Consider the following 26,475-nt stretch of genomic DNA (forward strand, 5'->3'; position numbering starts at 1 on the left):
TAGTCTTCCAACAGTCTGATATCCACTCTCACCTCTCTTTTACACTTTACCTGAAGAAACTTCTGATAGCCTCTTTAATACTATTCTCTAGCTTACTTTCATATTCTCTCTTTACCTTCTTAATTACTTTTTTAGTTGCTTTCTGTTGGCTTTTAAAAGCTTCTCAATCCTCTAACTTCCCACTAATTTCTGCTCTATTATATGCCCTCTCTGGCTTTTATGTTGGTTTTGACTTCTCTTGATAGCCACAGTTGTGTCAGCTTTCCCTTAGAATACTTCTTCCTCTTTGGGATGAATATATCCTGTGCCTTCTGAACTGCTGCCAGAAATCCTAGCCATTGCTGCTCTGCTGTCATTCCCGCCAGTGATCTTTTCCTATCAATTCCGTTCAGTTCTTTCTCGTGCCACAGTAATTCCCTTTACTTCACTGTAACACGGACGCATCTGACTTCAGCTTCTTGTTCTCCAATTTCAATATGAATTTGATTAAATTACGATCACTTTCCCCTAAGGGTTCTTTTATCTTAAGCTCACTAATCAATTTTGTTTCACTGCACTACCCCAATCCAGAATCCTCTCGTGGGCTCAACCATTAGCTGCTCTAAAAAGCCATCTCGTAGGCACTCAAGAAACTCTCCCTCCTGGAATCCAGCACCTACTTTATTTTCCCAGTCTACCTGTATATTGAAGTCCCACATGACTATTGCAACATTGCCCTTTTGGCACATATTTCCTATCGACTGTTGTAATTTGCAGGCCACCATTTTGCTCCCATCAGGGTCGTTTTACCCTTGCAGTTCCTCAGCTCTATCCACAATGATTCAACACCTACCAACCCTATGTCACCTGTAATTTGATTTCATTTTTTTAACCAACAGAGCAACACAGTTCCCTCTGCCTCCCTGCTTATCCTTTCAACACTGCGTATCCTTGGACATTAAACTCCCAGCTAAAATGGCCAACACGAGAGGTGACGGTTTTAAGGTGCTTGGAAATAGGTACAGAGGAGGTCAAGGGTAAGTTGTTTTTTTTACGCAGAGAGTGGATGCCAGTGACAGTGGTGGAGGCGGATACAATAGTGTCTTTTAAGAGACTCTTGGATAGGTACATGGAGCTTAGAAAAATAGAAGGCTATGGGTAACTGTAGGTAATTTCTAAAGTAAGCACGTTTGGCACAGCATTGTGGGCAGAAGGGCCTGTATTGTGCTGTAGGTTTTCTATGTTCTATGAAATCTTCTTTCAGCCATGATTCAGTGATGCCTACATCATACCTGCCAATATGCAACTGTGCTGCAAGTTTATCTACCTTATTCCTTTCACCGTGAGCATTCAAACACACTTTCAGCCCTGTATTCACCTTTTTCACTTTGTCTGCTTGTTACGTTGCAACTCATCCTGATGACCTCAATTTTGCCCTATCAGCTGACTCTCCTCACTACACATTGCCTCTGTTTGTAAACCAGCTATTTCAACTTTGGCCCTATTATCTGGCTTTCCTACGATACTTCTTGCATTGAAATATAGGACACTAGTCGCACCATGCTCAACCTTTTGATTCCTAACTTTGTCTGAAGTCTTACCAACATCTGCCTCCACAACCTCTCCACTTATTGTTCTCACTCTCCAGTTTCCATCTCTCACATGCAGCATTGACAAACCTACTCGCTGGGATATTAGCCCCCTCCAGTTCAGGCGCAAGCCTTCTGTGCAGGTCCCATCTTCCCTGGAAGAGAGCCCAATGATCCAGAAATCTTATGCCCTCCCTGCTGCACCAACTCCTTAGCCAATCTATTAAACTGTATATTCTTCCTAGTTCTGGCCTCACTAGCATGTGGCACGGATATCAATCCTGAGATCACAACTATGCAGAACCTGCCCTTTAACTTAGCATCTAACTCCCTGAACTCCATATACAGAATCTCATCACTTGGTCCACATAGGTACCAATGACATGCATAGGACACGACTTTTGGCTGTTCACCCTCCCACTAAGAATGCTGAGGTCTTGATCCGAGATATCCTGGACCCTGGCACCCTGGAGGCAATGTACCATCTGGGAATCTCGTTCTTGCCCACAGAACCTCCTGTCCGTTCTCCTAACAGATCCCCTATCACCACATTGTGCCTTTTCTCCTCTTCTCCCCCATTCCCACCTGGGTCACAGAGGCAGACTCAGTGCTAGAGACCCAACCACCCCCTGACAGTATCCATAGTGATATCCCTGTTGTTGAGGGGGATGGTCACAGGGGTACTCTGCACTGTCTCCTTAACCCCTTTCCCCTTCCTGACTGTCACCCAGTTCCCTGTGTCCTGCACCTTGGGTGTAACTACCTCTCTATATGTCCCTATCTACTGCCCCTTCAGCCTCCCGAAAAGACTCTGCTCAGAAGGTTGTGATGGCAAACCACTTTTGTAGAATATTTTGCCAACAGCAATCATAATCATGGACAGTGACTGACCACGTCATACAATACGGCACAGACCGATGATGATGACCGAAGAATGGATTTTGGAAATTTGCATAAGGGGTATTCAACCTGTATTAGCCATTTCCACCCTGGGCAGAAAGGCACTGGCTTTCCACTCTATCTATACCTCTAAGCAATTTATACATCTTGATACGGTGGCACAGTAGCAGAGCAGTTTGTGTAACGCTATTACAGAACCAACAACCCACGTTTGATTCCCACCACTGTCTGTAAGGAGTTTGCATTCCCTCTGTGAGCACGGAGATGTTCTCCGGGTGTCCAAAGATATAACCATATAACAATTACAGCACGGAAACAGGCCATCTCGGCCCTTCTAGTCCATGCCGACGCTTACTCTCACCTAGTCCCACCTACCTGCACTCAGCCCATAACCCTCCATTCCTTTCCTGTCCATATACCTATCCAATTTTACTTTAAATGACAATACCGAACCTGCCTCTACCACTTCTACTGGAAGCTCGTTCCACATAGCTACCACTCTCTGAGTAAAGAAATTCCCCCTCGTATTACCCTTAAACTTTTGCCCCCTAAGTCTCAACTCATGTTCTCGTTTGAATCTCCCCTACTCTCAATGGAAAAAGCCTATCCACGTCAACTCGATCTATCCCCCTCATTATTTTAAATACCTCTATCAAGTCCCCCCTCAACCTTCTACGCTCCAAAGAATAAAGACCTAACTTGTTCAACCTTTCTCTGTAACTTAGGTGCTGAAACCCAGGTAACATTCTAGTAAATCTCCTCCATACTCTATTTTGTTGACATCTTTCTTATAATTTTGGTGACCAGAACTGTACACAATACTCCAAGATGTGTGGGTTAGGAGGTTAATTGGTCTCATGGGTGGAGTTGGGCATCTCAGGGCCGGAAGGGCTTGCTACCTTGCTTTATCTCTAAATAAATGAATATAATCAACACACGTCATGTTCCATTTTACTTGGAGACTTACCTTGTCAGTGTCTTTGGCTGTGCCTCTTCCCAGGTTGTAACACACTCCGACGTTGTACTGGGCCTTGCTATAACCCTGCTGGGCTGCCAACATGAAACAGGAGAAAGCCATCTCGTCCTCCTTAGCTTTTACATTTTCAATCCCTATTTGGGATTTAATAAAAACACTAAGGGAACATCGGTAATGAGGTAGAACACAATAGTACAGCAGAGGAACAGGTCCTTTGGCCTACAATGTTTTGCCAAACCAGCAAAACCACCCAAAAACTAATCCCTCTTGCCCACACAATGTCCATAAACTTCCAGCTTCATTATTTTGTACATGCCTAAATGTCCTTTCTGTAATTACCTTAAAAGCCTCTAATATATTTACCTCTAGTGCCACCCCAGGCACTGCATTTCAGGCATCCACCACTCTGAGTAAAAAACACTTCCCCTTTGAACCCTCTCTCACCTTCAATACATGCTCTCTGGTATTAAACACCACTACCTCGGGAAAAAGATATTCCCTGTCTACTCTAACAATGCCTCTCATAATTTTATAAATCTTTATCCCATCTCCGCTCAGCCTCCACTGTTGCAAAGAGAGCAACCCGAGTCTGTCCATCCTCTCGGTATATCACATGCCCTCTAATCCAGGCAGCATCCCGGTAAACCCCTCCTGCACTCTTCAAAGCCTCAGCATCCTTCCTATAACGGGGCAGCCAGAACTTCTGTAGAGATTCTGGATGGCTAGATAATAAGGACTAGGATTTTGAATTGGTGTATTATTGTCAGATGTAGTGGAAGGGTCTAGAACTAGTGGGCACAGCCTTATAACAGAAGCATCTTTTGAACAGAGATAAGACTCACAGGTACCTGGACCATACCTCTTTCCACCATCTTACCTGTAAAAATGCTATTCCCCTTCTCTTAACTCCTCTGTCTCTGCCACATCTGTTCTTAGGATGAAGCTTTTCATTCCAGAACTAAGGAGATGTCCTTCTTCATATAAAGCGGCTTCCCTTCCTGTATTATCAACACTGCCCTCAACCTCATCTCTTCCATTTTGTGCACATCTGCCCTCACCTCATCCTTCCGCCACACCTCCAGGGATGGGGTTCCTCTTGTCCTCACCTACCACCCCACTAGCCTCCATGTCCAGCACATAATTCTCCATAACTTCAACCATCTCCAACGGGATCCCACCACCAAGCACACCTTCCCCCAATCCCCTCCCCCACACTTTCTGCTTTTCACAGGGATCACTCCCTACGTGATTTCCTTGTCCAATTGTCCCTCCTCACTGATCTGCCTCCTGGCACTTATCCTTGCAAGCAGAACAACTGCTACACGTGCCCCTAAACCTCTCACTACCATTCACGCCCCCCAAAAAGTCCTTCCAGGTGAGGCAACACTTCACCTGTGATTCTGTTAGGGTCATACACTGTACCCAGTGCTTCCGGTGTAGCCTCCTGTAAAGCGGTGAGACCTGACATAGATTGGGAGACCGCTTCATTGAGCAGCTGTGCTTCGCCCACCAGAAAACGCAGGATCTCCCAGTGGCCACCAATTTTAATTCCATTTCCCATTCTGACATGCCTCTCCCTTACCATTCCCATTTCCCTCACCTCATCTCCCTGCCTGCCCATCACCTCCCTCTGGTGCTCTTACCCCTTTTCTTCCTTCCATGGTCTTCCACTCCCTCTTCTCAGATTCCCCCTTCTCCAGCCCTTTATCTCTTTCACCAATCGACTTCCCAGTTCCTTACTTCACCACTCCCTGTCTCTCAGTTTCACCTAACCCCTAATATCTTGTATTTCTTCCTCCTTTCCCCCCACCTTTTTAAACTGACGTCTGATCGTTTTGATGAGAGGTCTCAGCCTGAACCATCGACTGTAGATGCTGCCTGGCCTGTTGAGCTCCTCCAGCATTTTGTGTGTGAGGTGTCAAGATAATAAGGAATTTCTTTAGAGTGGTGAATCTGTGGAATTCATTGCCACAGAAGCTGTGGAGGCCAAGTCATTGGGTATTTTTAAAGTGGAGGCTGATAGACTTTTGATTAGCCAGGGCGTCAACATTTACAAGGAGAAAGCAGGAGAAAGGTGTTGAGAACGATACTAAATCAGCCATGATGGAATGGCAGAGAAGACTCAATGGGCCAAATGGCATAATACTGCTCCTATGTCTTATGTAGTGAGGTATCTTGAGAAGCTCATCTTGGCACACTGTTCATAAGATCAGATCATTACACAGTACATTGAGCTAGAACATGGTAAAACAATAACCAAATGCAGAATTAAGTGTTACGGCTACAGGGAAAGTGCAGTGCAGGCAGACAACAATATTCAAGATTGCAAGGTACTGTATATTGTTAGGTCAAAAGATAACCTTATATTCAAAACTGATAACAGTGGGGTAGAAGCTGTCCTTGGGCCTGGTGGGACGTGCTTTCACTGATAACAGTGGGGTAGAAGCTGTCCTTGGGCCTGGTGGGACGTGCTTTCACTGATAACAGTGGGGTAGAAGCTGTCCTTGGGCCTGGTGGGACGTGCTTTCACTGATAACAGTGGGGTAGAAGCTGTCCTTGGGCCTGGTGGGACGTGCTTTCACTGATAACAGTGGGGTAGAAGCTGTCCTTGGGCCTGGTGGGACGTGCTTTCACTGATAACAGTGGGGTAGAAGCTGTCCATGGGCCTGGTGGGACGTGCTTTCACTGATAACAGTGGGGTAGAAGCTGTCCTTGGACCTGGTGGGACGTGCTTTCACTGGTAACAGTGGGGTAGAAGCTGTCCTTGGGCCTGGTGGGACGTGCTTTCACTGATAACAGTGGGGTAGAAGCTGTCCTTGGGCCTGGTGGGACGTGCTTTCACTGATAACAGTGGGGTAGAAGCTGTCCTTGGGCCTGGTGGGACGTGCTTTCACTGGTAACAGTGGGGTAGAAGCTGTCCTTGGACCTGGTGGGACGTGCTTTCACTGGTAACAGTGGGGTAGAAGCTGTCCTTGGACCTGGTGGGACGTGCTTTCACTGGTAACAGTGGGGTAGAAGCTGTCCTTGGGCCTGGTGGGACGTGCTTTCACTGGTAACAGTGGGGTAGAAGCTGTCCTTGGACCTGGTGGGATGTGCTTTCACTAATAACAGTGTAGAAGCTGTCCTTGGGCCTGGTGGGACGTGCTTTCACTGATAACAGTGGGGTAGAAGCTGTCCTTGAGTCTGGTGGTACGTGCTTTCACTGATAACAGTGGGGTAGAAGCTGTCCTTGAGCCTGGTGGGACGTGCTTTCACTGATAACAGTGGTGTAGAAGCTGTCCTTGGGCTTGGTGGGACGTGCACTCACTGATAACAGTGGGGTAGAAGCTGTCCTTGGGCCTGGTGGGACGTGCTTTCACTGATAACAGTGGGGTAGAAGCTGTCCTTGGGCCTGGTGGGATGTGCTTTCACTGATAACAGTGGGGTAGAAGCTGTCCTTGGGCCTGGTGGGACGTGCTTTCACTGATAACAGTGGGGTAGAAGCTGTCCTTGGACCTGGTGGGACGTGCTTTCACTGGTAACAGTGGGGTAGAAGCTGTCCTTGGGCCTGGTGGGATGTGCTTTCACTGGTAACAGTGGGGTAGAAGCTGTCCTTGGACCTGGTGGGACGTGCTTTCACTAATAACAGTGTAGAAGCTGTCCTTGGGCCTGGTGGGACGTGCTTTCACTGATAACAGTGGGGTAGAAGCTGTCCTTGGGCCTGGTGGGATGTGCTTTCACTGATAACAGTGGGGTAGAAGCTGTCCTTGGGCCTGGTGGGACGTGCTTTCACTGATAACAGTGGGGTAGAAGCTGTCCTTGAGCCTGGTGGGAAGTGCTTTCACTGATAACAGTGGTGTAGAAGCTGTCCTTGGGCCTGGTGGGACGTGCTTTCACTGATAACAGTGGGGTAGAAGCTGTCCATGGGCCTGGTGGGACGTGCTTTTAGGCTTTTGTATCTTCTGCCCAATGGGAGAGGGGGGAAGAGAGAACGGGAGGGGTGTTTGATCATGCTGATTGCTTTACTGAGGCAGTGGGAAATGTGGGCCATGGAGCAGAGTCTGATTTCTGTAATGTGCTGAGCTGTCTCCATAACTCTTCGCATTTTCTTGTGGTCAGAGCAGTTGCCATTCCAAACTGTCAGGCATCCTGTGGTGATACTTTCTACACTTCAGTCCGAAATGTCGACTGTACTCTTTTGCATAGGTACTGCCTGGCTTGCTGAGTTCCTCCACCATTTTGTGTGTGTTGCTCGGACTTCTAGCATCTGCAGATTTTTTTTGTTTGTGATATTTTCTACGGTGCATTTCAGTAAAGTCACTCATTCTACTAAAGCATAAACTCCATTTTAACTTGGAATTTATATTTCAAATTTCTCAATCTAGATTATTACTTTGACCACCAGTTCTTGTTAGGTTGGTCAAGTCACTGGGTATATCTAAAGCACAGGTTGACAGGGTCTTGATTAGTCGGAGTTAGAGGTTATGGGGAGAAGACAGGAGGAGGGGTTAATGGGGATAATAAATCAGCCATGATAGAATGGTGGAGCAGACTTGATGGGCTGAAGAGAACTGGGCTGCTGGCCTTCCGATTCCCCTCAGTGGCCGTCTCTGGGATGGAGAATCTGGGCTGTTTTATAAACTCACCTGTCTGAGATGGTTAAAGAATCCCTTGGTGCCTGGAGCCTCTTGCGACCATAAGGATTTAGATTTAACTAAAAGCAATACACACAAAATACTGGATGAACTCAGCAGGAAAGGCAGCATTTCTGGAAAGGAATAAACAGTTGGCATTTCAGGCCAGGACCTTTCTTCAGGCATTGGACCTCCCCTCCTCTGCCCCCTATCACTCACTATCCTGATCGCTAACCAGGCCCTTCATTGGTCAGGGTCAACCACGGATGTTGTGTTGTCGTTGTTGCCCATGCAGCAGGTGTCATCCCCTTTCCACGCAGAGCAACGGCAGAGGCTGATACAGTTCGGCACCGGTGGCATCGCAGGAGTTGTCAGACAGCGTTGAACTCAACGTGGGACTGCCTTAGAGACTCCAGTTGCAAATTTTTTCTCAGGGTTTACTTCCGAAGCCTTCTCAATGAGTGGATATAGCCACAAGGCAGCAGAGGTTTGAGATCAGAGTTCTCTATCTGCTGGATGAGCTGCATTTTTCTGTGCTGTAATGTTCTAAAACTCTAGTCCAAGCTGACTAAGATCACTGGGGATATTTTTATGTTCCAAATAATGAGTACCCAACAGCCATTCCAGCATGGAATGCATTATGATAAATGGCCCTGTTCCCACAGCAGGGAAACAGGGCCTCTGGCCCAACCTGCCAACTAACAATTATGAGCAGTATAACCATATAACAATTACAGCACAGAAACAGGCTATCTCGGCCCTTCTAGTCCATGCCAAACGCTTACTCTCACCTGGTCCCACCGACCCGCACTCAGCCCACAACCCTCCATTCCTTTCCTGTCCATATACCTATCCAATTTTTTTAAAATGACAAAATCGAACCTGCCTCTACCACTTCTACTGGAAGCTCGTTCCACACAGTTACCACTTTCTGACTAAAGAAGTTCCCTCTCATGTTACCCCTAAACTTTTGCCCCTTAACTCTCAACTCATGTCCTTGTTTGAATCTCCCCTACTCTCAATGGAAAAAACCTATCCACATCAACTCTATCCCCCTCATGATTTTAAATACCTCTATCATGTCCCCCCTCAACCTTCTATGCGCCAAAGAATAAAGACCTAACTTGTTCAACCTTTCTCCGTAACTTAGGTGCTGAAACCCAGGTAACATTCTAGTATATCTCCTCTGTACTCTCTCTATTTTGTTGACATTTTTCCTATAATTCGGTGACCAGAACTGTACACAATACTCCAAATTCGGCCTCACCAATGCCTTGTACAATTTTAACATTACATCCCAACTCCTATACTCAATGCTCTGATTTATAAAGGCCAGCATACTGAAAGCTTTCTTCACCACCCTATCCACATGAGATTCCACCTTCAGGGAACTATGCACCATTATTCCTAGATCACTCTGTTCTACAGTATAGATAGGGCAAATGCAAGAAGACTTTTTCCACTGAAGTTAGGTGAGACCAGTACCAGAGGTCATGGAACAAGGGTGAAAGGTGAAACACTTGAGGAAGAACTCCACTCAGAGGATGGTGAGTGTATGGAAGAAGTGGAAGTGGCAGCAGCTCTTGGGCTGTACTCCTTGGAGTTTAAGAGAATGAGGGAAGATCTCATAGAAACATTCCAAATGTTAAAAGGCCTGAACAGATTACTCCGGAGCTGATTATCTGTTATTTGTGAAGTGGGGTGCCGTGCGCAATCATAATAGATTGAAAACGGACGTGGGAGCGCGGAAGAACATCAGGAAATCTCCAGGAAGACCTTCTTCGTTGCTGCTGCTGCTGTGAGGTCCGGTACTCTGCTGGGAAGAACAGGTCCCCAGTCCTCGGGGTTGCATTGCCGATGGCCGTTGGCGGGGCCGTCTTAATACGCTCGGCAGAGGATGGTGCTCGGAGAAGCTGTGCCAGAGGGGATGGTTGTTGGCTCGGAGGTTCAACGGACTCGGAGTCTGCTGTAGTCGGGTTGCTTTCGGTGTGTGCTGTGTCTGCGAGGCTGAGTCAGGCGGCGCCGTGGAAGTCCATAGCGGGGGTATTCCCTTCTGCCGCCGGCGTGGGATGGCGAGTCTGTCGGGACCCTGGGGACTTGTGGAAACTGTGTGGTGATTTCTTTTGAACTTATAGTCCTTTAACATCTTTGGACTATTTTTACTGTGTCCATAGTCTGTTCTTTTATCAATTATGCTATTGTTTGCACTGCTGTAACTATATGTTGTAACTATGTGGTTTTGTGCAGGTCTTGTAGCTTTAGTTTTTGGTCTTGTTTGTCTGGTGGATTTGGAGCTCCTTTCCAGGGAACGCGCTAAGATGGTAGCGCTATTTATTAATATGCAGCAGCCTCTCCGGACTCTGGATTGGGGATTGCCAAACGTTATGTGGATTTTCTAGTGTAGTCTGTTTTGTCATGTGTTTTTGTGATACCATTCTGGAGGAACATTGTCTCATTTTTTAACTGCATTGCATTTGTGGTTTCTAAATGACAATAAACTGAATCTGAATCTGAGATTAGATATGGCAAAGTTATTTCCTATGGCTGGGGAGTCCAGGACAAAAGGGCATGATTTCAGGATATCCATTTAGAACAGAGATTCAGTGAAATTACTTTAGTCAGAGGGTGGTAAATCTGTGGAATTTGTTGCCCTGAGCACCTGCAGAAGCCAAGTCATTGGGTACATTTAAGGCAGAGATAGATAGGTTCTTGATTAGTCAGGGCATCAAAGGGTAAGGGGAGAAGGTAGGGGAGTGGAGATGATAGGATTGAATGGTGGAGCAGACTCGATGGGCCGAATGGCCTACTTCTGCTCCTATATCTTATGTGGGTTCAATTTCAATACTTAAGAGAAATTTGGACAGGCACATGGAGGGCTATGGTCCAACTGCAAGTCGATGGGACTGGGCAGATTAATGGTTCAGCACAGACTAGATGGGCTGAAGGACCTGTTTCTGTGTGATAGTGCACTATGACTATCAGATTAGACATTGTGGAACAGCACAGATACAGGAAGAACTCAGTGGGTCAGGCAGTATCTTTGTTTCTGGACTCGATGAAGGGTCTCCACCAGAAACGCCAACCGTCCATTTCACACCACAGATACCGCCTAACCCGCTAAATTCTACCAGCGTAACCCATACAAAATGCTGGAGGAACTCCGCAGGTCAGGCAGCATCTATGGAAATGAATAAACAGTAGACGTCTTGGGCTGAGACTCTTTTTCGGGACTGGACAGGAAGGGGGAAGACATCAGAATGAATGGGTGGGAGGAGTGGGGAAGGGGACTAGCTAGAAGCTGATAAGTGAAACCAGGTGGGTAGGGAAAGGGAGGGTGAAGGAAGAAGCTGAGAGTTAAGTGGAAAAAGTAAAGGGCTGGAGAAGAAGGAATCTGATAGTTGAAGAGAGTGGACCATGGGAGAAAGGGCAGGAGGAGGGGAACCAGGGAGAGGAAGTAGGTAGGCAAGGAGAAGAGGTAAGAGGCCAGAATGGGGAATTGAAGGAGGGAGGGGAAAAATTACTGGAAGTTCGGAATACAAGGTGTTGCTCCTGTAATCTGAGGGTGGTCTTTCCATGGCGGAAGCTGGGAGGTGATTTCTCCAGCAAGTTATTTGTTGTTCCAGATTCCCACACCCACAGTTCCTTGTGTCTCCAAATCACGAGTTTCTGTTTACTTACCCATAATGTTTAAAATGTGAGAAATGCTGGATTCAGCTGTACCCTGCAAGTAGGAAGCGGCTTGGTTTAATGCTTCTTCTGAGCTGGGTTCCTCCCTCTGTATCAACAGACAGGCAAACAGCAGGAAACAGTGATTTCACTCGGATGGCTCCATGTGGTCTAAACATGGAACTAAGTTATTAGCCAGGGCGGAAACACCCGAAAGGAGTGAAATTGGCTTGAAACGGTTTTAGTATCACTGAGATGTCTTGAAATTTGGTGCTTTAGAACACAAAAGATTTCAGCACAGTACAGGCCCTTCAGCCCATGATGCTGTGCCGACCATGTAACCTACTCTAAAATCAACATAACCCTTCCTTCTTGTGGTGCGTGCGTGGAATGGGTTGCCGGCAATGGTGCTGGAGGTGGATATGATAGGGTCTCTTAAGGGACTTTTGGGTAGGTATGTGGAGCTTAGAAAAATAGAGGGCTATGGGTAAGCCTAGTAATTTCTAAGGTAGGGACATGTTTGGTACAACTTTGTAGGCCGAAGGGCCTGTATTGTGCTGTAGGTTTTCTATGTTTCTGTCTGTCTCTAGCACCAATTATAATACGGCATTCCATGCATCCACCACTCTGTGTATAAAAACATGCTTCTGACACTCCCCCGTAATCGCGGGCTGAAGGACCTGTATTGCTCTGTAGTGTTCTATGCAGCCGCGGTTCTATTCTGACTTTGTAGAACTATAGGTGACCACTGATTCATTAAAAGGGGATTACTGTCGGAGCCCTCACCTCTCCCACCCCAGCAAGACCCCTTAACTTTGTACAGCGTGGTTACCTGGAGATTTGGCTGCTGGCTGCTCCCCCCGGTGGCACTATATTCTGAGTGTTCTGTAATCTCCATAAACAGTGGATCATCTGAAACATACAGGAAATCTCAGGATCCCTCACCACATCCAAAAACTGAGGCATATTATCCCAACAGAGACTTAATGGGCAGAATGTCCTGTAATCTTGTACAAGAATCAGGTTTATTTTCACCAGCACGTTGTGAAATAGTTGTTTTGCAATACAAAATTAAAAATATAAATTACAATAAGTATACTGTATGTCTACTAAAAATAAATTAAATAAATAATGCAAAAAGAGAGGAAAAGCAGTGAGGTAGTGTTCATGGGTTCACTGTCCATTCAGAAATCTGATGGCAGAGGGGAAGAAATTGTTCATGAAACATTCAGTGTGCACCTCCTTCTCCGTACTTCCTCCTGATGGCAGCAATAAGAAGCGGGCATGTTCCGGGTGATGGGGTCCTTTATGATCGATGCCACCTTTTTGAGGCATCGCCGTTTGAAGATGTCCTCGATATTGGGGAAGCTAGTGCCAATGATGGAGTTTACAACTTTCTGCAGCTTTTTCCCAATCCTGGCAGTGGCCCCTCCAAACCAGATGGTAATGCAGCAGTCAGAACGTTCTCCATGGTACATCTGTAGAAATCTGTGAATGTCTTTGGGAACATACAGGCAGCCCCCATGTTATGTACGAGTTCCGTTCCTGAGTACGTCTTCAAGTTGGATTTGTATGTAAGTCGGAACAAGTACATCCGGTATTATTTAGCGTCGGTTAGTCAAACGTCTGTCTTAGTATATAGTATATATTTTACCTTTCTATGCATATAAAACAATTAAGTATGTATTCCAATAATTAAGCCACTGTGTTGCTTAGTAATAATTGTAGCTTTCATCGAGGCAGGGCCTTTCACATGCTCCATTATTCTCACTTTATCCTTTAAAATTGTTCCGATCGTTGACCGACTGTTGCCTAACGCTTTTCCAATGACCAATGGTGTTTCACCTCTTTCCAAATGCTTTATTATTTCCACTTTATTTTCAATCACGATCGCTTCCCGTCAATTGAACAGAAACACTGCGGGTGGCGGGTCCCGAGCTCTGCTGGCTCCGGAGGTCCACTGGGTCCTAAGGACCACTGCATTGAGACAGGCTAAATGGGACAAGTGGGGGTTGTGCTGGGTTTGGGTATTTGATCCTCCACAATATTCCGCGTGGGAATTTAAACTGGAGGTGGCAGTGTTTTTTTTTAACGAGGTCGAGTTGCGAGCTCGACATCAACCTGGCACGGATAGTACAGGAGTCACTGGATCGACATCAAACCAGTATGGGAGCAGTCTGTCACTAAATCAAACACGGGAACCTCCGTTCTCCAGCCCTGTCCTAATCTCATTGCGCCACCAGCCGACCGGAACGGTGGGGGGGGGACAGGGTCAGGGTGAATCTTACTAAGAAAAATTTAAGCCAAATACAAAGTTAAACACTCAACACAGAGCCAACGGCAACGACTTAAAATGGCAGCCGGCATCGCAATCCGACTTAAAACGGTGGACAGCGTTCTCCTTCCTCAGTTCGTAAGTACGAGTTGTCCGTAAGTCGAACGTTCGTAACTCGGGGACTACCTGTACTAATTCTCCTCAAACTCCTAATGAAATATAGCCACTGTCGTGCCTTCTTTGTAATTGTATCAATATGTCGGGCCCAGGATAGATCTTCAGAGATGTTGACAACCAGGAACTTGACCGTGCTCATCCTTTCCAATGCAGACCTTTCGATCAGGACTGGTGTGTATTCCCTCAACTTCCCCTTCCTGAAGTTCACAATCAAGCCGTGACAAGGCGAGGGCTAAGGTAACGTCCAGGCAAGGATAGCTTACTGACAGTGTGTAGTAAACTCAGACAAGAAGAGCATAGTTTCCCTTTGCACAGCAGGGGACTGAAGCTATTTGGTGTATGGAGACAATGAAGGTGACACTTACTATTGGTCAGTTACTAATTCTGAAGTATTATTGACTAATGTGGAAATTCCATTGGGTATTAATACCTGTATTACCATAATGTGATTAGTGATTGATTAGGCAATTAAGGAATTTGAAGCAACACACACAAAATGCTGAAGGAACTCAGCAGGTCAGGATACACCCATGGAAACGAATAAACAGTCAAGACCCTTCCTCAGGACTGGAAAAGAAGGTGGTTGACGCCAGAGTAAAAAGGAAGTGGGAGGGGAAGGAGGATAGCTAGAAGGTGATAGGTGAAGCCAGGTGGGCGGGAAAGGTAAAGGGCTGGAGAAGAAGGAATCTGATAGGAGAGGAGAGTTGACCACGGGGAAAAAGGGATGGAGAGAGGACCCAGGGGAAGGTGATAGGCAGGTGAGAAGAGGTATGAGGCCAGAGTGAGGAATAGATGAGGTGAGGGGATAAGGATTTTTTTTTACTGGAAGAAATAGATATTGATGCCAGGTTGGAGGTTACCCAGATGGAATACAAGGTACTGCTCCTGCACCCTAAGGGTGGCCTCATCATGGACTAGAGGAGACCATGGTCTGACATTTTGGAACTGGAATTGAAATTAAAATGGTTGGCCACTGCAAAGTCCTGCTTTTGGGAGCTGGAGTAGAGGTGCTCAATGAACTAGACACACAATTTACGAGTCACACCAACGTTGAAGAGGCTGCGTTGGGAGCATGAGACACAAGAGACCACAGTAGATTCACTGGAAGGATTGTTTGGAGCCCTGAATGGAGGCATTATAGTCAAGATGTTGGTCAGCAATTTGCCTCCAGAAATTGGGAGGTGTTGGTTGACAGTTTGTCTCTAGGAACTTGAACAAACACAAGGTTACTATTTAGTCAATATCTGTATCCAACTAGTAAATCCTACATAAAAATGGCCATTTCTTGGTTTAAACTTCAGAAGGGGCTGCCACGTAGCACAGCAGCGAGACACTTTTACTGTTTGGGACATGAGAGTTTGGGGTTCAGTTCTGATGTCCTCTTTAAGCAAGTCTGTACGTTCCTTCCCATGTGACGTGGGATTTGTCCTGGGTGCACCAATTTCCTCCCACATTCCAAACATGTACCGGTCAGTGGTTAATTGGTCATTGTAAATTGTCTGTGCTTAGGCTAGTGTTGAATAGGTGGGTTGTTGGGTGGTACGTCTCGTTGAGCCAGAAAGGCCTGTTCTGTGCTGTCTCTAAATAGATGAATAAAGTTTGGTGAGAGGGGCCATGTTGGTCTCCTTGTGCACAAGTAAATAAAGTGCGATTGAGGGACCAGTGTAAGTTGACAGAGACCATTTAATCAGTAACGCCGATCTTCCATAACAAGAGCTTTCAATTCCCTCACCAATTTTCAGCAATGCACAGTAGAAATATTCCTATGGGATGCATCATGGGTTGGTATGGCAACTGCCCTGAATGCGACTGCAAGAAACTGCAGAGGTGTGAACGCACCTCAGCAGATCATGGAAACCAGCCTCCCCTCTATGGACTCTGTCTAAACTTCTCACTGCCTCGGGAAAGCAGCCTCTGCAACCAGAGGCCCATTCAATACTGACCATTCTCTTCCTCCCCCCTCCATCAAGCAGAAGACGGACCACTGGACACAAAGACAGTGCAAGTATGGTAGTATAGTGGTTAGTGTAACTATTACAGAGCCAGGGATCAGCAATCAGGGTTCGATTCCCCCACTGTCTGTAAGGATTTTATATGTTCTTCCTGTGACCACATGAATTTCCTCCGGGTGCTCTGGTTTCCTCCCACATTCCAGAAGTTGTACAGGTTAGGGTTAGTGAGTTGTGGGCATGCTATGCTGGCACCAGATGCACAGTGACACTTGTGGGCTGCCCCAGAATATTCTTGGACTGTAGTGGTCTTTGACGCAAATGATGCATTTCCCTGTGTGCTTCAATGTACATGTGACAAATAAAGCTAATCTTTACTTTTTTTTTCTCTTCTAAAAATCAGTCTTTTTAAACCTATTTTTGAACAGTCTGTGAACTCATGAACACTATCTTGTTATTCATTTTTACCTCATGCTTTTGTAATTATATAGCAAGTTTATGCCTTTACACTGCACTGCTGCCACTAAACATAATATTTTACATCTTAAGACGGTGATAATAAACCTGATTCTGATTGGTTCCTTTTCCCTGTCAATATTCTGTCCTTGCATGTTCACACACAGCAGTGCTGCCCAATTACCTGTGACAAATAATAACATACAGCGAGAAATGGAATTCAAAATCAGTTTTATTATCAATGACAGTTATCTGAAATCTGTTGTTTTGAAGCCACAGTGCAATATTTAAAAATTTGCTATGTTACAATAAGAAATAGATTCTGCTTAATTGGGGAAACCACTTATTTGGAACAATTCTTAAAGAACAAAAAACAAATTGATAAAATAGCCGGGATTTCCTTTGTTTATTTGGGACACTATGCCGCTTAACTGGGACAGGAGGCTGTTGCCGAACAGTTTCTAACTAGTGTCAAAGCATTGATTTTGTTCATTTACAGTCAATCAAAAAGACACGGTATCGTACACTGGATGAATTCCTTTATTGATAATTATTAACTAATACAGTTTTACAGTACTGTAGTGCTATTAGCAGTATTTTAATTTGTTCTGTATTTCATTTAAATACATAATTTGTTACTCAGTCAAACGATAGTTTGTCTTTTTTAAAAATATCTTTTCAACTATTTCCATGAAACTTTGGCTAATTGGGGCAGCTGCTTAAATGAGCCAAAACGTACTGGTCCCAATGTGCCCAGTTAACCGGAATCCGCAGTATATGTGCATTTTATGTACTGCACTGTACTGCTGCCTTAAAACAACAAATTTCATGACATATGTCTGTGATCATAAACCTGAGTCTGAGTTCCATTAATCACTTTCAACAAGCACATGTCAGAGAGAATTCGTATGTTTCCAAGACTTGTACCTTGTTCAATAGTGTTGAAGTTTTCCTGGCTGGTCTGAAACAGGGCTGCAGCACCATCTGCTGGAGCGGATGAACCCGTGCATGCAGAACGTGGACGCACGGAGCTGCTGATGGTGTTGGGCCCCACGCACGGAGGCAGAATGCACCGGCTGATCTCTATGACAGAAAGCAAGAAAAGGTGTGCAGGAGAGGAGTGAATGGGCAAGGAGGAAGAAATGAACAAGATTCATTAATTTTATGTTGCAGCACTGTACTGCACCTATAAAATAAATCTGATAATGATTCAAATAGGAGTGCAATCATTCAACTCGAGCATGATGTTCTCGAAAAGGGGTAGTCTATTGGCTGTAGAAATCAATCTGGGAGCCACTTATTCTGAGGGGCTTCCAAAACTCACAATTCTGCATCCTTTCCCATGTACTGATCATCACATCAGTTCATTAGCGACACTATCTTCACCATAGAAGGTCCAAACCCGGCTGCGGGAGGAGGGGTTTGGCATGGGGCTAGCAGCTCCATCCCGTTAAAACCCAGAGTTAGAGAAACACTGAAGAGAGGAGGGATCTTCGATCGGCTACACCAGGACAGAGGACTCTGGCAAGCTGCTGTCAGCAGCCCACGACCCAGTAGGGTTAAGGGCTTAAGACAAAGGTGTCGGAGTTTGGAGCTGAATTCCAGCATCCTCTGGAAGAAAGTCTGTACATTCTTCCCAACTGCGAATTCCAGCATCCTCTGGTTTCCTTCCACAGTCCAGAGATGTACTGGTTAATAGGTTAATTAGTCATTGTAAACTGTTGTGTGATTAGGCCAGGGTTAAATCAGTGGGCCACTAGGTGGTGTGGCTCGGTGGGCTGGAAGGGCCCAACTGTAACTAAATAATCCAGGATATTCCGGTGGATTCTCTCAATGGAGAATGATTGTGTGTGACTTTAACATGGGGAGGCTGTTGCATGGGCAGCCACCACACAGTCCTTGACAGACAGGGGTGGAATGCAAGACAACTGGTGATCCTTCACTGCGTAGCCTTCCTCCACCTTAACATTAGGAAGGATGTGGATGCTTTAGAGAGGGTACAGGGGAAATTTACAGGGACGCTGCCTGGATTAGAGAGCATGTCTTATGAGACTAGATTGAGTGAACTGGAGCTTTTCTCTTTGGAGCAAACGAGGATGAGAGGTGACTTGATAGAGGTGTACAAGATGAAAATATCAAAAAGATTAAGGACAGAATAGGTTAACATGAGGGGCATAATTTTAAGGTGTTTCGAGGAAAGCCCGCGGGGATGTCAGAGGTAGGTTTTAACACAGAGTGGTGGGTGCATGGAACACCTTGTCAGGGTGGTGATATACATTATGGACGTGATTTTTTTGATAGGCATATAGATGATAGAAACATGGAGGGTTATGAAGGAGAGAAGGTTAGATTGCTCTCAAGTTCAGCATTTCATGGACCGAAGGGCCTGTACAGTGCCGTTCCATGTCTGTTTAGTGATACACCATGGAACAGGCCTTTCCAGCCCACTGAGCTGCAGCTCTGAGCAAACCACAAACTTAATCACGGGACAATTTCCAGTGACCAATTACCCTACTAACCCATACGTCTTTAGACCGCAAGACCCAAGCGCTTTACAGGACGGACACACAAACTTCCCTACGGAGGACGCCCAGAACTGTAAAAGCACTGTGCGAACTGCTACGTTAGCATGGCACACCACACCTTTCCAAATGTCTCATCTGGGAAGTATCTCATCTGCACGCATCTTGTCAAGTTCAAGTTTAATGTCAGCCATACACAAGTACAGAGTCAAATGAGACGACGTCTGTCCAGTCCAAGGTACTCAACACTGGACATTCAAACTCACACACAACATAAAATATTAGATAAGATAAATTAACAAATAATAAGGTGCACTTACGACACAAGTTACAAAGTAAGTAGTAGTGGTGGCAGGGAATGCGGTAGCCTCACGGGAAGCTGCTTCCCATCCTAACAGTACCTGTCCTAAAGCTACAGGACCTCCCACCTGATGGTAGGGGGTCAAAGGGATTGTTGGACAGATGGGAAGCCCTGCGTATGCAGCTCTCCTGATAAATATCTCTGATGATCCCTTTGGCAGACCTCACAATCCTCTGTCACCCCAGGACTGGTGTACGTTCAATGAAAAGAAAACTTACTGATTCGGTCTGGTGTCAGTGCTGAGGCCACAAACTGTGCAATACGGACACGCAGGCCCACGTCACTGTCCTGGGGCCCGCTGCGGTGACAGGACTGGCGGTGCAGGTGTCTGACGAAATGCAGGAGCACCACGGCAGCAGCACCCTGGAACGGAAGGAAAGTGAGTCAGTGAAGATGCTTCCAATGTGCCAGCAACAGAACGCATCTGGAAATGTTTTGGCTGTGTACTGTGTGCCCAGACCACCAGGTTCAGGGCCAATTATTAACTCTCAACCACCAGGTTCATGAACCAGAGGGGATAACTTCACTCAAGCCAATGCTCAACTATGGACTCTTTTCATGGACTCATCATCTCAGGTTCTCGATATTCCTTGAGGCCTTCCGTTGGTCAGGGTGATGTTGCGTCCCAGCGGTCTGCATGATATGCAAGCCAGATATGCAGAATAAGCTGTTGCCCATGCAGCAGCTGATGAATCCGAAGGAATGGCGGAGACCGATACAGTTTGGTACCAGCAGCATCACAGGAGTTTCCGGTCAGCGTTGAGCTCAATGTAGGACTGCCTTAGGTATTCCAGCTCCAGATTCTTCTCTCGAGGATTACTCCCAAAGCTTTCCCCATGAGTAGGTATAACCACGAGGCAGTGGAGGTTTGAAATTAGTTTTCCTTTTCCTAGAGCTGCCGACCACAACTGACAAGCCCCATCTGCCCGAGTGACTGATTTTAGGACATCAGTAACCTATACTTAGAAACATAGAAAACCTACAGCACAATACAGGCCCTTCGGCCCACAATGCTGTGCCGAATGTGTACGTACTTTAGAAATTACCTAGGGTTACTCATAGCCCTCTATTTTTCTAAGCTCCATGTACCTGTCCAGGAGTCTCTTAAAAGTCCCTATCGTATCTGCCTCCACCACTGTCACCGGCAGCCCATTCCACACACTCACCACTCTCTGTGTAAAAAACTTACCCCTAGAAACATAGAAACATAGAAAATAGGTGCAGGAGTAGGCCATTTGGCCCTTCGAGCCTGCACCGCCATTCAGTATGATCATGGCTGATCATCCAACTCAGAACCCTGTACTTGCTTTACCCCTGACATCTCCTCTGTACCTACTCCCCATCACCTTAAAACTGTGCCCTCTCGTGTTAGCCATTTTAGCCCTGGGAAAAAGCCTCTGACTATCCACACAATCAATGACTCTCATCATCTTATACACCTCTATCAGGTCACCTCTCACCCTTCGTCACTCCAAGGAGAAAAGGCCGAGTTCACTCAACCTATTCTCATAAGACATGCTCCCCAATCCAGGCAACATCCTTGTAAATCTCCTCTGCACCCTTTCTACAGTTTCCACATCCTTCCTGTAATGAGATGACCAGAACTGAGCACAGTTCTCCAAGTGGGGTCTGACTAGGGTCATATATAGCTGTAACATTACCTCTTGGCTCTTGAACTCAATCCCACGGTTGATGAAGGCCAATGCACCATATGCCTTCTTAATCATAAAGTCAACCTGCGCAGCAGCTTTGAGTGTCCACTGGACTTGTACCCCAAGATCTCTTTGATCTTCCACACTGCCAAGAGTCTAACCATTAATATGATATTTTGCCATATTTGACCTACTAAAATGAACCACCTCACAATATCTGGGTTGAACTCTATATGTCACTTCTCAGTCCAGTTTTGCATCCTATCGATCTCCCGCTGTAACCTCTGACAGCCCTCCACACTATCCACAACACCTCCAACCTTTGTGTCATCAGCAAATTTACTAACCCATCCCTTCACTTGCTCATCCAGGTCATTTATAAAAATCACGAAGAGTAGATGTCCCAGAACAGATCCCTGAGGCACACCACTGGTCACCAACCTCCATGCAGAATATGACCAGTCTGCAACCACTCTTTGCCTTCTGTGGACAAGCCAATTTCAGATCTACAAAACAAGGTCCCCTTGGATCCCATGCCTCCTTACTTTCTCAATAAGCCTTGCATGGGTACCTTATCAAATGCCTTGCTGAAATCCATATACACTGCACCTACTGCTCTACCTTCATCAACGTGTTTAGTCACACCCTCAAAGAATTCAATCAGGCTCGTAAGGCAGGACTTGCCCTTGACAAAGCCATGCTGACTATTCCTAATCATATTATGCCTCTCCAAATGTTCATAAATCCTGCCTCTCAGGATCTTTTCCATCAACTTCAGCCACTGAAGTAAGACTCACTAGTCTATAATTTCCCAGGCCAACTCTACTCTCATTCTTGAACAAGGGAACAACAACCACAACCCTCTAATCCTCTGGAACCTCTCCCGTCCCCATTGATGATGCAAAGATCATCGCCAGAGGCTCAGCAATCTCCTCCCTCACCTCCCACAGTAGCCTGGGGTACATCTCATCCAGTCCCGGAGACTTATCCAAATTGATGCTTTCCAAAAGCTCCAGCACATCCTCTTTCTTAATGTCTATATGCTCAAGCTTTTCAATCTACTGTAAGTCATCCCTACAATCACTAAAGATCCTTTTCCATAGTGAATACTGAAGCAAAGTATTCATAAAGTACCTCAGCTATCTCCTCTGGTTCCATACACACTTTTCCACTGTCACACTTGATTGGTCCTATTCTCTCACGTCTTATCCTCTTGCTCTTCACATTCTTGTAGAATGCCTTGGGGTTTTCCTTAATCCTGTTCACTAAGGCCTTCTCATGGCCCCTTCTGGCTCTCTAATTTCATTCTTAAGCTGCTTCCTGTTAGCCTCATAATCTCCTAGTTCTCTAACATTACCTAGCTCTCTGAACCTTTTGTAAGCTTTTCTTGTCTTCTTGACTAGATTTTCACCAGCCTTTGTACATTATGGTTCCTGTACCCTACCATCCTTTCCCTGTCTCACTGGAACACACCTATGCAGAACTCCACGCAAATATCCCCCTGAACATTTGCCACATTTCTTCCGTACATTTCCCTGAGAACATCTGTTTCCAATTTATGCTTCCAAGTTCCTGCCTGATAGTCTCATATTTCCCCTTACTCCAATTAAACACTTTCCTAACTTGCCTGTTCCTATCCATCTCCAATGCTATGGTAAAGGAAATAGAATTGTGATCACTATTTCCAAAATGCTTTCCCACTGACACCTGACCAGGTTCATTTCCCAATACCAGGTCAAGTACAGCCTTTCGTTTTGTAAGCTTATCGACATAATGTGTCAGGAAACCTAAACACAAAGTACACTGCAGATGCTGGGGTCAAAGCAACACATACAAGCTGGAGGAACTCAGCCAGCCGGGCAGCACCCATGGAAACGAGCAGTCAACATTTCCAAAACGCTGACTGCTCGTTTCCACGGATGTTGCCCAACCTGCTGAGTTCCTCCAGCTTGTTGTATGTGTCAGAAAACCTAATAAACTCCACCCCATCTAAACCCTTTGCTCGAGGGAGATGCCAATCAATGTTTGGGAAATTAAAATCTCCCACTACGACAACCCTGTAATTTTTACACCTTTCTAGAATCTGTCTCCCTATCTGCTCCTCGATGTCCCTGTTACTATTGGTTTGGTTGGAAAAAAACACCCAGTAGAGTTATTGACCCTTTCCTGATTCTAACTTCCAACCACAGAGACAATCCCTCCATGACTTCCTCTTTTTCTGCAGCTGTGATACTATCTCTGATCAGCAGTGCCACGCCCCCACCTCTTTTGCCTCCCTCCTTGTCCTTTCTGTAACATCTAAAGCCAGGCACTCGAAGAAACCATTCCTGCCCCATGAGCCACCCAATTCTCTGTAATGGCCACAACATCGTAGCTGATGTTGATCCACTGTACTTGCCCCTCCTGTCAGTAGAAACTATTCTGACAGGCATAATAGCTAAACCACATGTGAAGGACAGGAGTTGGACTTGGTTGCCATAGGTTATCTGAGATGCACGCCATTGGGAGGCCTGAATAGGTAGTGGGAGCTTATCATCACATCCCCATTCCAGGTTTGACAACAGTAAGGAACCTTTTGACACTTATTTATTATTATTCTTTCTTTTCTGTAATTGCAGTTCGTTGCCACCTGCATTTTTCTTGTGTGTGGGTTCTCACTGATTCCATGGTGCATCTTTGTATTTACTGTGAAGTCCACAAGAAAATTCATCTCAGGGTTTATATGGTGACATTTATGAACTTTGAAAGACCTCCAAACATCATCCCATCAATACTCCCAGAGACATATACAGAGTGAAGCTAACACAAAGTACACTGCAGATGCTGTGGTCAAATCAAGATGTATAAAAAAGCTGGATGAACTCAGCAGGTCGGGCAGCATCCGTTGAAATGAGCAGTCAATGTTTCGGGCCAAAACCCTTCGTTAGGACGAAGGTTGTCCTGACGAAGGGTCTCGGCCCAAAACGCTGACTGCTCATTTCAACGGATGCTGCCCGACCTGCTGAGTTCATCCAGCTTGTTTGTACGTACAGAGTGAAGCTCCCTCCACACCATCCCATCACACACTCCCAGGGTCAGACACAGAGTGAAGCTCCCTCCACACCGTCCCATCACACACTCCTGGGGACAGACACAGAGTGAAGCTCCCTCCACACCATCCCATCACACACTCCCGGGGTCAAACACAAAGTGAAGCTCCCTCCACACCATCCCATCACACACTCCCAGGGTCAGACACAGAGTGAAGCTCCCTCCACACCGTCCCATCACACACTCCCGGGGTCAGACACAGAGTGAAGCTCCCTCCACACCATCCCATCAGTACTCCCAGGGTCAGACAGAGTGAAGCTCCCTCCACACTGTCCCCTCACACACTCTGGGGACAGACACAGAGTGAAGCTCCCTCTACATTGTCATGTTACTTATCCCTATTGTGCACAATTATGCCAGTGTGTGTCAGCCATGCTGCTCGGCAGGGGCTGCCTGGCTTCTACTGGAACCTGAAAAAGCTTGGAAGACGGCTGCATATGGTCAAGAGCATTCTCTGCCGGCAAAGGGAATGAACTGAGGGGCAGCACACCCCTTCTTTAGCTCATCAGGTGTGAGCGCACTCAGGTACGCGAGTGATTCTGGTTGGGCTCACCTCACGTGCTGCTTATTTGTGCAAATTTCATCACATGTCCGTAGTTTAAACTTTAACTTTATTTTTATACAATTCTTTATAATTGTTGAATGTTGTTTTTTTGTTGTGTGTCATGCTCTGACCAACACACCCCAGCAAATTCCTAACATATAGAAATATATTTGAAGGTGACTTGTTTAAGGGGAACCTCTTCAGAGGGCGGTGAGAGTGGAATGAGCTGCCAGCAGAAGTGGTGGAAAAGGGTTTGATTTCAACAGTCAAGGGAACTTTGGATAAGTACATGGATGACTGTGGTATGGGTGCTGATTGATGGGACTAGGCAGAAGTTTGGCATGGACCAGAGCTATGCTGAACTCTTTCTGGACTATAGCCCGTTACTGTGTTGTAGATGGGACTAGGTATCAATGCAACTAGGCTGATTAACAGTTCAGTATGGACTAGATGGGCCAAAGGGCCTGTTTCTGTGTTGTAGTGTTCTTTGACTTTATGTAAATGCGTATGGCAAATAAAGTTGATCCTTCGTGCTATTCTTACCCAACCAACTGCATCCAATCCTGAAAACCGTGGTAATGACTTATAATAAAATCGAGCCCTCTGTTCCTCTTCCTCTCTCCTCCGCTCTCCTTCTTCTCCATTCTGAGGGTCTGTGGCACTGGGGGATTCACAGACAAATAAACAGATATTTTGGACTACATGATACAATTCACAGAGCACACTGTACCATGCTGTTCTCCACTCAGTCCACCTGCCTTCAGTCAACACTTTGTACGTTTTTCTCTCATTTTCTCACAGTTAACAATCTATTTTTGAACACAGAACAGTATGCATGTTGAGCTGACATTTTAACCTATTCTAAGATCAATCTAACCTTTCTCTCCCACATAACCTCCATTTTTCTATCATCCATGTGCCTATCTGAGAGTCTCTTAAACGTCCCTAATGTATCTGCCTCGACCACCACCCTTGGCAGTGTGTTCCACTCACCCACCACAATGTGTAAAAAAAAACCTACCCCTGTCATCCCTCTATAATTTCCTCCAATCACCTTAGAACTATGCCCCTCGTATCAGCCATTTCTACCTTGGGAAAAGTCTGTCTACTCGATCCATGTATCTTATCATTCTCCTGCACGCCAAAGAGAAAAGCCCTATCTTGCTCAAGCTATCCCTATTAGACACTCCCTCTAATCTGGGGAGCACCCAATTAAGTTTCCTCTGGACCCTCTCTAAAGCTTCCTTCAATGAAGTGATCAGAACTGAGCACAATACAGGTGTCCCCCATTTTTCGACCGCTCGCTTTATGACACCTCGCTGTTATGAAAGACCTACATTAGTTACCTGTTTTTGCTAACAAGGTGTTTTCACTGTTACGAAAAAAGGTAGCCCGCAAAAAACGTAGTATGCGAAAAAAGGCAGCATGCACGTCGAGCAGCCAATCTCCTCCCCCGGAACTGCATTCTAGCCACCATTGTTTAAACACGTGCCTGTGAGCCATCTGTGCTTTATGTCGATTTATTTTGTGCATCCGTTAGCAAGATGAGTTCTAAGATATCGGAAAAGCCTAAAAGAGCACGTAAGAGTGCTACACTTAGCGTAAAACTAGACAGAATAAAGCATTTCAATCATGGTGAACGAAGTAAAGATATAGTGAGTTTGGCTAAGGGTTTGTGGAAGTTGACGAAGATGATGTTGAACAGGTTTTGGCATCCCATGACCAA

General features: G+C 45.8%; 1 protein-coding gene across 3 annotated transcripts in view; it reads right to left on the reverse strand.

The window, feature by feature from the left end:
• Window positions 1-26,475, reverse strand: part of dele1 (DAP3 binding cell death enhancer 1) — a 58,882-nt gene that overhangs the window by 17,463 nt on the left and 14,944 nt on the right. For 2 of the 3 annotated variants that reach the window (XR_012101565.1, XM_073067089.1), the window contains exons 3-8: window positions 25,293-25,410; window positions 19,682-19,826; window positions 17,508-17,663; window positions 12,556-12,635; window positions 11,736-11,832; window positions 3,436-3,578 (exon numbers count right to left, since the gene is read on the reverse strand). Coding sequence is in view for 2 of the 3 variants with exons in the window: in XM_073067089.1 (XP_072923190.1) it covers window positions 3,436-3,578; window positions 11,736-11,832; window positions 12,556-12,635; window positions 17,508-17,663; window positions 19,682-19,826; window positions 25,293-25,410 (739 nt within the window). In the remaining variant the exon portion in view is untranslated. The remainder of the gene's footprint in view (window positions 1-3,435; window positions 3,579-11,735; window positions 11,833-12,555; window positions 12,636-17,507; window positions 17,664-19,681; window positions 19,827-25,292; window positions 25,411-26,475) is intronic. The other variant, XM_073067090.1, reaches the window with a different exon arrangement.

This window comes from Hemitrygon akajei, chromosome 15 (genome assembly GCF_048418815.1).
Source record: "Hemitrygon akajei chromosome 15, sHemAka1.3, whole genome shotgun sequence".
NCBI classification, from domain to species: Eukaryota; Metazoa; Chordata; class Chondrichthyes; order Myliobatiformes; family Dasyatidae; genus Hemitrygon; species Hemitrygon akajei.